Below are 11,073 nucleotides of genomic sequence, written 5' to 3'. Positions count from 1 at the left end.
AAAAAAAACAGTTTTTACAAACCCATTGCAAATGTTCTATTGAAAGTATATTAATTAATATTAATATATCAGATGCAATTAACTAATCAACTTATACCATTAAATATTAAGTGTCTGTATATGTGAAAAATATCTAAAAATGTATAAAACTCATCAGAGATCAGGTAATAGACACTTGTACACTTAACACTCAGGGAATAGACATAGACACGTTGTACGCTGAATAAATTATTTTTCTGTGGTCACATCAAAAAAATTACTATTTGTCCTGCATTCTTTAACGTATTTGCTATTAAAAAATGAATTTGAAGTTAACTGTATTTTGGGTTTTCTACGACAAACAACTGTTTTATATAAAGTCTGGGGGTAAAGATTAGAAGGGATACAGCTACGGCCACTAGACATTTTAATATTTATTTATTTTATTTAATAACTGTATTAAATCAATTAGGGTTGGGGGTAGGTGTAGTCGTTAATAAATACAATCTGTTAAGTAGCATATTAATTTACTGTTGTTTTATTATGAAATTTTGCCTCACTTCCGGCCGTTGCTAGACACAACAAGGCTGTGTTCCACTCCAGTTTTAGACACGCACTCGCGAACTTCCCTACACACTTCCCCTCAGGGGAATCCCTGCCGCCATTTTGAAGTGCGTTCCACTTCGTGAAGTGGACGAGGGAAGTTTACATGGACAGACCCTCGCTCCCTCGATTTTAAGTCTACTTCACATGTACACTACAGGCAGCTCCATAACCCACAATGCAACACGATTATGACGTCATCGCACATCGCGTTTAATTTACCCTACCACAAACAATTCTATGATATATTAATTATTTTTTTAAACATTTAAAACACACATATATACATATAGAATGCTGTATTAAACAAATTTGTAAGGGGAAAAAATAAATAATAAATCAGCTCCATTGCGGATTCCAAGTGATCAAGGGCTTAGGACTTTCCAGTTCAGCTCATTGCAAAGGTTCCGCCAGAAGTTTTTTAAATTTTTTTTATTATTTATTATTATTATTATTATTATTGCAAGGAAAGAAACAGCACTGCATTAAACACATTAATATAAATTGAGGGAAAAACAACAACAACAACACAAAAAAAAAAAAAACATACAGACAAAAGAAACCTCAGCCAGTAAGAAAAAAATGGTCATAGTTCTTAAAGAATTTGTTGTTCTTGTTATTATCAATGAGTTTAAGAGATTTAATAACAAGGGAAATCTCAGCAATGTAGACATCAAATCTAGGCAATGTCTTGAGAAATTTGTTTTTGTGAATAAAATTTGCAATGCAACACAAAGAAATTAACAACAAGATCAATAGCATAGTCACTCCTCGAAAAATAAAGAAATATATCCTTCAAAGAAAAGTCTAAATCGCGGTTTATAAAAGGAGAAAGATAACAGCTTAAGTTCTCCCAGGTTCCACCAGAAGTGGGCACTCGTGCAACGTAAGCAATGACGTATATCCGAGTCAACGAGACCGAGGGAAGTTAGCAAGGGAAGGGCATTTAAAAACCGAACTGGTACGCAGCCCAAGAATGATACAACCATTTTGCGACAGGTTTGAACCGTTTTACGGCACTATGTAGTTGCACGTCTGTTCACCGCGTTTCTCCTGGAGCCATTGTTTTATAGACCTCCGCAATTTAAGAAACGTATAAACATTAGTTACATTTGTAACCTTTTCATGTCAGTCATGATCATCAGGTATGCGATCTGATTATTTTCATGTTACTCGGCATTATATATAGAAATTTAAATAAAGTAATTGGGCTAATGCTTAAACTAAGTGCTAACTGCTTAAAACTATATAAATACGGCTAGCATGTTTGATCTTGTATTTATTGAATGTATGTCTGTATAAACTGTTTCTATACAGACAGGGAAAAGATTTATCCTGAATGATGTGGACGCAGACTAAAGTTATCTCGGCATATATAGTTACTGACAATCTGGGCCCAGTTGCAACAAACCCCTAGGGTTTAAGGCACAATATGTAAGACTTTTGGATTAAAATATCCAAAAACCACTAGAACAGGGTTATATATGTTGTTTACTTGTGTACTTGTATTATACCAGATGTTTCCAAGATTGTTTAAACCCAGAGAAATAAGTCATTTTTACATGCCTGTCAGTGACATACCTGCAGTACCCTAGAGCAGTGGTTCTCAAACCTGTCCTGGGGACCCCCCACCACTGCACATTTTGCATGTCTCCCTCATCTAACACACCCAATTCAACTCTTGCAGACTTAGGTAAAGTTGGTTTTATATTCGCACATTCGGACTTCTGATCAATTCAGACTTTGCAATAAATGTGCAATAAATTAATGTTTGCGAATTTTAAGCAGCGACATGATATTGACAACCAACGATTGTCAACTTGCTTACTGCAGTGTGCAACAAGTGTCTCATAGCATCCGCCGAGTGAACGCACAGAGTAACGTTATAACATATTTTTCAACACACTCAATTATAGCTGATATGATAAAACAGTGTTGCTTTACCCCACCTACTACACTTGACTGGAAGAAGTGGAAGCAGCGACTGTGGCATAATTAAAGTTCCTCTGCTCTCAATGCATGTGTCACACTCGTCTCTTATTAGCAATCGCTACAGCCGTAACGTTCAACTACAACATCACTTGGCCCTGCTTCACTTCATACTTTAGTAACATTATTAATCTGTCCCAATTATTTTTCACTGGCTGTGAGGTGAAGAAGATATTTCCCAAGAATCCTCGCTCAATCTCTGTGTCATCAAGCTACGCCTTTGTTTTGAATGGGCAACCTCTAGTGACAAAAAACTACATAGAGTGCCTTTTAAGAAAGCCATTAGTTGTAGCTTAACTTCAGGGGTTTCTAGCAACTGAATTGACCTGTGAACCTACAAATCCAAACTACGTTTGAGCATATTATAGATTTTAGAGATTAATTTAATTTAAAAACTAAGAACAAACTATTGATAACTTAGCCCCAGATAACTTAGAAATATGCCTAATGAATGTCTCTATTGACTGATCTACATTTTCGTCTGACACTGAACTAATAGAGGAAGAGGAATAGATCAGAGGCAGAAGCATTTGATGGTGACATTTTCTATCCATTTTCATCTTTAATGAATTGTTAAAATGTTAAAAGCTTAGCTTAAAGTGCCCCATTATGCTTTTTCGTATATTACCTTTCATGACGTGTGTGGTATAGCTGTTTGTGAATGTAGAAGGTCTGCAAAGTTTTTAAGATCAAAGTGCAGATAAATGGAGTTGTTGTCTCCCAAAAGAAAGAAGTGATTCTGAACTGCCTGAAACAACACATGCTGTTTGTCGTAGACCAGTCAAAACAGACTGGGCCATCTGACCAATCAGACCAGAGGAGGCTCTTGGAAAGGAGAGGTTTAGAGAGAGAGCAAATATATATTATACACAAAAAATATACAAGTGTTTTTTTGTTTGTTTGTTTTTTTTTTTACCTTGGATGCATGTAAACCTATTGTAGGAGACCTCCAAAACCAAATTAGGATCCAAAATGGCATAAATGGGGAGATCGTATTCTCTCTTGAAACTGAGCAGAGACTTGGATCTGGAAACCTAACACACTTAAGAGCAAATGCTTTGATTTGTGAAATTTTTAACTTTATTGGAGTAGCAAGACTTCGGAGGTGTCTGTTTACAATAATGCACTAACCAAACAATAGACCTAAACGGTTTAACAACATTCACAGGAATGTGAATCTTATTTTTACATTTTTAATAAATATTTCAATTCTTTCTGTGTTTACAGGTGCTGTATTGTATTAGTTCCTCTGTTTATGTTGATGAATGAAGGTGAGCAGTAATGATCTTTGCAGGGTCAATGACATGAAAAAATGTCCATGATAAAGAGGAAACATCTTTAAATTGTCTAGTTTTAAACACCTGCATTAATTCATGTTTTTGCATTGAAGCTGTGTTTCTTTATTATTGTAACTTCTGTCTGTTTTCAGTGTCTCTGCAGGTCACTGTTGTGGGTTTAATTGGAGGTTCTGTCGCTTTACCATGTTCTTTTAAAGAATCTCAGTTTGCAGTTGAAGGCATCACAGTGAACTGGAAACACCATGACACACTGAAAGTGTATGACATTATTAAGGGTCAAGGCTCTGTAGAAGGACAGGATCCGGCATTCAAGAGCAGAGCTGAAACCTTCCCTGATGAGTACGAGAAAGGAAACTTCTCACTCAAACTCAACAATCTTGAATACAATGATACAGGAAAGTACCAGTGCTACATCATAGAGGAATCAGATATTCAGACTGTGGAGCTACTCATTGAAGGTTTGTAAAAAAAAAATATATATATATAAAATTTAAAAAAAAGTCTTAGGAAACACTTTATTTTATTTTATTTTATTTTATTTTATTTTTACTTTTATCTAGTTGCTTATTAGCATGCATATTACTAGAATTTTGTCTGTTTATTATTAATTATTAAGCACATATTAATGCCTTATTCTGCATGACCTTATTCTTCATTCTTTATCCTACCCAATACCTAACAATTACCTTACTAACTATTAATAAGCAGTAAATTAGGAGTTTGAGGGAAAAGTCGTAGTTAATAGTAAATACATGTTCCCTATACTAAAGTGTTACCAAATCTTATTTATTTTTTGGTTACACAATTTCGATGGTCCACTTTTGACATTATATTAACTATAAGAAATTTCAGTTAACTTATACTTTCATCTAACTAACTCTCATTAGAGTAATAGACTGTAGTAGACTGTTACATTATAGGGTTCAGGTTAGTAGAATTAGTTGACTGTAAGAGTATGAAAAGAATGTAGTTACAAAGTTACTTATATAGTCTGTAGAACTTTAATGCCAATATACAAAAATATAACAGTGTATACAAATTTTATATATATATATATATATATATATTTTTTTTTTTTTTTTTTTTGGATAGGCTTGATATGTTTTCAAGTAAAAATTAATTTTCAAATATATGAATGATTAATTCAGAAGGTGTTTTGAAAAGTCATACAGCATGACATTTCATAACCTTAAAGGATTAGTTCACTTTCAAATTAAAATGAGCCAAGCTTTACTCACCCTCAAGCTATACTATGTGTATAAGACTTTCTTCTTTCTGATGAACACAAACAGAGAAATCTTAATTAGGGATGTCCCGATCACGTTTTTTTGCCCTCGAGTCCGAGTCATTTGATTTTGAGTATCTACCGATACCGAGTCCCGATCCGATACTTCTATAATACATGAAAAAGAATAAAGAAGAGCGAAAAAACAGATCCAGGATCCAGGAACAGTGCTTTTCAGGTTTTTCAGGTATCTAACAGTAGTTTTCAAGTACAGAAAATGGATAAAGTAATCAAATATAAAATAACACTGCATATTATCTTTACTGTATAAAATAAATAAAGATTAATCATTATTGAAGTTACAAAAACTATTCAGTCAAGAGCAGTGAGTGATTTCTTTGTTATTTGTTGTTTGATTTAACATTAAAAACAGGCAGAAGGAATAGTTTTTTTCCCTATAAGACATGCACGATCCAGTACATATACTCTTACACATGCGCTGTCTTTCTCGACTAATATACGTTCACTTAAGACATAACCGACTATGTTTGCTAGGATACTCGCTAAGACGGGCATGTTGACATAATTTTTGTATGAATTTGTCCGCTGAAGTGCAAGACTTGAAAGAGAACTCAGTATTTGAGCGCTGACTGAAATAAGCGTGTGCGCGCTTCGGATGAGCGCACACAAATCTTCTCACAGCGCGTGCGAGTTCTCTTTCGCGTCTTGTTCTTGAAGGTTTAAATCAGCAAGGCTTAAATGAGTTAGTTTAAACACAGACAGCAACGTGTGCTGTTCAGGTCTCACCTGCGCTCGCACACTATCAACACCCGGGTGATGACGGCGTAAATGACTGGACATTAGAGCATACGGCACTCGCAGTTAACAGTTTACAAAGAGTGACTGTTTTGTCCACGCTTTCTGATTATTGTTGTTCTAACGTTTTGCGCATCCATCGACTGAAACATACATTATTTGAACTCTGTCTGTCTGTTTTCCACGTTGCTATTTTAAACAAACCATATTAACCAATAGAAGCGTCGTCATTCGAGATGGACCGCGGTGCAAGTGCGTACCGAACCGTAAGTGGAGAACCGTACGGTTTGATTTTTTACTGAGAACCGTTGCACCCCTAATACATATATATCCGAGTCCTGATCGGGAGGTAACGTCCGATTCCGATCGAGTCTGAAATCACGTGATCGGGCCCGATTTCCGATCATGTGATCGGATCTGGACATCCCTAATCTTAATGAATATATCCTGACGCACGTGTACTCCACATGGCTCCGGAGGGGTTAATAAAGGCCGTCTGAAGCAAAGCGATGCGTTTGTGTAAAAAAAAAAAAAAAAAAATCCATATTTAAACAAGTTATGAAATAAGATATCTAGCTTCCGCCAGACCGCCTTCCGTATTCAATGTACGAAGAATGTGTAAAACTCTTGCAGTTCACAAATTATGCTATGTCCTACGCCTTCCCTATTCAACTTATGGAAAAAATGTAACTGTTGCAGTGCCAGTTTACACTTTCTACGTAACTTGAATACGGAAGGCGGTCTGGTGGAAGCTAGATATTTTACTTCACAACTTGTTAAATATGGATACTTTTTTTACACAAATGCATCGCTTCGCTTCAGAAGGCCTTTATTAACCCCCCGGAGCCATGTGGAGTATGTTTATGATGGATGGATGTGGATGGAGACACTTTCTTCAGCTCATACTAGTTGGTCCCATTCACTGCCATTTAAAGCTCAGATGCATCAGGATATTTATTAATATTTATGTGATTATGTTCATCAGTAAGAAGAAAGTCATATACACCTAGGATGGCTTGAGAGAGTAAAGCTTGGGCTAATTTTCATTTGAAAGTGAACTAATCCTTTAACTAACCTTGCCTTGCTATAAAAAGGTCAAAATATCCAATATTTTTGCAGGGGTGTTCCATATGATGTCATTTCTTGTTTGTTTGTTTGTTTTTGTTTTCCCTGCACGTTTCACCACAGGATATTCATTTGGTGGACAAACGTTTTTAATATATTAAGCAATAAAACAAAAAAAAATAGAAATTCCTTTCAGAAATGTAAAACCACCAGCAGACGTGTATTCAATTTATTTTATGTATAAACTGCATTTTAAATGTGGTTTGGGGTTGGGTTTCAGAATTTGAATTCTCTGACTGACAGTAAACAGGTTAAGATGCCATTGAGTCAGCAGTCATTAATAAAGCAAATTCCTTTTTTGATGCATGAAAAACATTTTTTATTATTAATACTTCTCTCTGTTTTCAGTGCCTTTGCAGGTCCCGATTGAGGATGTTATTGGAGGCTCTGCTGTTTTACCTTGTTCTGCTAGAGAACGTATATTTACAACTGAAGACATTACAGTCAAATGGAGACACAATAAGACCCTGAATGTGTTTGACATTATTAAGGGTGAAGTTTCAGTGGAAAAACAGGATTCATCATATAAGAACAGAACTGCAACCTTCCCTGAGGAGTATCTGAATGGAAACTTCTCACTCAAACTCAACAACCTTCAACACAATGATACGGGAATCTACAAATGCTACATCACAAATGAATTAATAATTCAAAGTGTGAAACTAGGTTTGTGAAAAAGAGGTTTAATTTAAGCTAATAATGTTTTTAATGATTTTAAATAAGTGAGAATGAGATTGTTTAACATTGTTTTGAGACCTCTTTTAAAACACAATGAAATATTTTTCATTCGTTTTTACTCAACCTAACACAATTGTCTTTGTGTCCACCAGAAATTAACCAAGGAGCACAATCAAAACCAGAGAAGATTTTACTTCTAGTGCCTTTTCTTTGTTTCTATTCTGCTCTGTGAGTATTGACAGAAGAAATTTGTTCCTTTGTGGTTCCTCAACAAAACCTGCTGAGATCATCACAGCCTTTGAGAAACAGCTGAAGACATGTCTGTTAGCGCTGTAGTTAAAGGTGCCCTAGAATGCTTTTTCACAAGATGTAATATAAGTCTAAGGATTCCACAGAATGTGTCTGTGAAGTTTCAGCTCAAAATACCCCATAGATTTTTTTTTTATTAATTTTTGTAACTGCCTATTTTGGGGCATCATTAAATATGTGCAGATTCAGGCTGCTTCCCCTTTAAATCCTTCCTGCCCCCGAGCTCGCGACTCTAATACATTGCATAAACAAAGATCACACAGCTAATATAACCCTCAAAATGGATCTTCACAAAATGTTTGTCATGCATGCTGCATGCATGCATCCGATCATTTAAGTATGGTATTTATTTGGATGTTTACATTTGATTCTGAATGAGTTTGATAGTGTTCCGTGGCTAATGGGCTAAAGCTAACATTACACACTGTTGGAGAGATTTATAAAGAATGAAGTTGTGTTTATGAATTATACAGACTGCAAGTGTTTAAAAATGAAAATAGCGACGGCTCTCTTGTCTCCGCGAATACAGTAATAAACGATGGTAACTCTAACCACATTTAACAGTACATTAGCAACATGCTAACGAAACATTTAGAAAGGCAATTTACAAATATCACTAAAAATATGTTATCATGGATCATGACAGTTATTATTGCTCCATCTGCCATTTTTCACTGTTGTTCTTGCTTGCTTACCTAGTCTGATGATTCAGCTGTGCACAGATCCAGACGTTAATACTGGCTGCCCTTGTGTAATGCCTCGATCATGGGCTGGCATATGCAAATATTGGGGTCGTACATATTAATGATCCTGACTGTTACGTAATAGTTGGTGTTATGTTGAGATTCGCCTGTTCTTCGGAGGTCTTTTAAACAAATCAAATTTACATAAGAAGGAGGAAACAATGGTGTTTGAGACTCACTGTATGTCATTTCCATGTACTGAACTCTTGTTATTCAACTATGCCGAGGTAAATTCAATTTTCAATTCGATGGCATCTTTAAACCATCATCTTAAACACTCCTGAAACTTATACTTGCACTGCAGCCTACAGTAACAATTAAGTTATTCTGTTTTTAGCTAAATTGTTTTTTTTTAAAAATCAGTTATTATATATTTTATACTCATTGTTTACTTTTTACTTGCCACGAAGATAGCCTTGCTGCTGACATGCCGTTAAATGAAGAAAAAAAAAAAAAGTCGTTAGATAGCTTATGCATTTAAAAAAAACTTTTATTTTTTAAGAGTGTATTGTGTGACAACATATTATAGTGTCTGTATTACCATGTGTAAAATTAACTGTATCTTTGACCCTCAACTATAAAGATGGAAATGTTCAATAGCTTTTTGTACCTAAGTATGTGATTTTTCAGACGAAAAAATTCCTGCATACAGTATTAACTATGGTAAAAAAATGTTACAACTAGCCCCAATCTTCATTATGCAGTCTGGTTAAATTCCATTTCAGTTGGGAAGTGATTTTGAAAATCAGTGGCGGCTGGTCAATCAGTGTGCGCCGCCCCCTTTCAAGTTAGCCAGAGAAGAAGCTTGCTTCAACGTGTTAAAAAATAAGTGGCTATTTACACAACACTATTTTCAACTAAAAATGGGAAATGTGTTATGCGTTTTGGCTGATGTTCTGAAATAATCAGTGTGTTTGATTTTTGGTATCACTGGGCAGAGGTTACATGAATATTCTCAAGTTTCCTGATTTGTGTTAAAGTGACTCAGAAAATATTAGTGCATGCTTCTCGGCTTACATAAAGGTAATTAGTCTGTGTTAAACAAAGTTAAGCTTATGTAAGGAATAATTGATGACGGGCCGGGAGTGCGTTATTTTCTAATAATTCAGGGGTTCGGTGTGAACTATTCTGCTTATACCACACCTCAAGACATATTTCAAGACATCAGGTTTTTGTCCTTAAAACTCTCTTGTGTGGGGGATTAATTTCTTATGCATCTCATCCCAAGCCTCTGTTGCTAATTCCAAAACCTAATTTCAGAACAAGTAACAGAGGCTTGAGCCTTGATAGCAGACTAATACAGTTGATGCAGCTATTAATGCAGTTAATTGCCCAATAGCCTACATGATTTTGTGCCTCTTTCATAGCAGCAGCAATTTCCACTTCTGATCTGGGTAGACTTGAATTCCTTGTGTTATATGTTTCCAAAATTGCATACATCCATGAAAACATGTTAATGTACTTGTGATGGGATATATATATATATATATATATATATATATATATATATATATATATATATATATATATATATATATATATGAATAAATATGTGTGTGTGTGTGTATAATCTTATTGTGGCATGAATTATGCCTGTGATAACCAATATAATGTATATCAACTTCATTCTTTTTCAATGAAGATGACTTGTGCTAAACCAGACAATCCAGTTTTTTTTTTTTTTTTTTTTTTTTTTTTTTACTTTTTTGAACATCAGTGCATTCACAATTTTAATACAGGTTTGTTGTAAATGTCATTTTTATTTTATTTTTTTGCATTGAATGTGAGTTGCAAAGGCTGTTATCACTGGGACTGCATGAGCAGACCACAGTGTGAAGTGAGTGTTACTGTGTATGTTTAAACTAAAGTATTTCTGCTAATTATATGTCAGGACTTCTCATTTTTTTGTGAATAAAACTTACACATAATCAGTTGCTCTGTTTTATTCAAAATTAAACTTTACATTATTTACTTATATCTTTGATGTACAGTAAATGTGCATAGTACTACATGCTCTATTATTTTAGTCATTAAATAAATGTCATTAAAATTTAAACATTTTAATTGTTATGGTAAGCTTATAGAGGAGAATTAAACTTTTTATTGTAAATGTAGGGTTGCTCATTTCACAACTTGACCAGGGGTTTATTTCAGAAAGCAGGTTATGTAACATTTACGAGTAAGTAAGCGGATAACCTCAACTTTCAGTTCCAAAAACAGATAACTTTCAGGGTAGGTAAGTAGTCATAGCAACTTACTCTCTGAACATAACCTGCTCTGGAATAGCTCATTTTCTAGGGTTAGTTTG

At 34.8% G+C, this 11,073-nt stretch overlaps 1 protein-coding gene across 2 annotated transcripts; it reads left to right on the top strand.

Moving 5' to 3' along the window:
• Window positions 1-1,542: 1,542 nt before the first annotated feature.
• Window positions 1,543-8,145, top strand: LOC125253279 (CD276 antigen homolog). 2 transcript variants are annotated; one of them, XM_048167209.1, is made up of 5 exons: window positions 1,543-1,727; window positions 3,799-3,842; window positions 4,067-4,327; window positions 7,384-7,701; window positions 7,866-8,145. In XM_048167209.1, the coding sequence occupies exons 1-5, from the start codon at window positions 1,708-1,710 to the stop codon at window positions 7,943-7,945; spliced, it is 723 nt and encodes a 240-aa protein (XP_048023166.1). In that variant the 5' UTR covers window positions 1,543-1,707; the 3' UTR covers window positions 7,946-8,145. The 2 variants fall into 2 exon arrangements, with proteins under 2 accessions (XP_048023166.1, XP_048023158.1); XM_048167201.1 differs by having other exon boundaries at window positions 1,555-1,727; window positions 4,001-4,327.
• Window positions 8,146-11,073: the final 2,928 nt, after the last annotated feature.

This window comes from Megalobrama amblycephala, linkage group LG2 (genome assembly GCF_018812025.1).
Source record: "Megalobrama amblycephala isolate DHTTF-2021 linkage group LG2, ASM1881202v1, whole genome shotgun sequence".
NCBI classification, from domain to species: Eukaryota; Metazoa; Chordata; class Actinopteri; order Cypriniformes; family Xenocyprididae; genus Megalobrama; species Megalobrama amblycephala.
The sequence above is the reverse complement of the archived record's forward strand: the minus strand, read 5'-3'. Positions and strand labels throughout refer to the sequence as shown.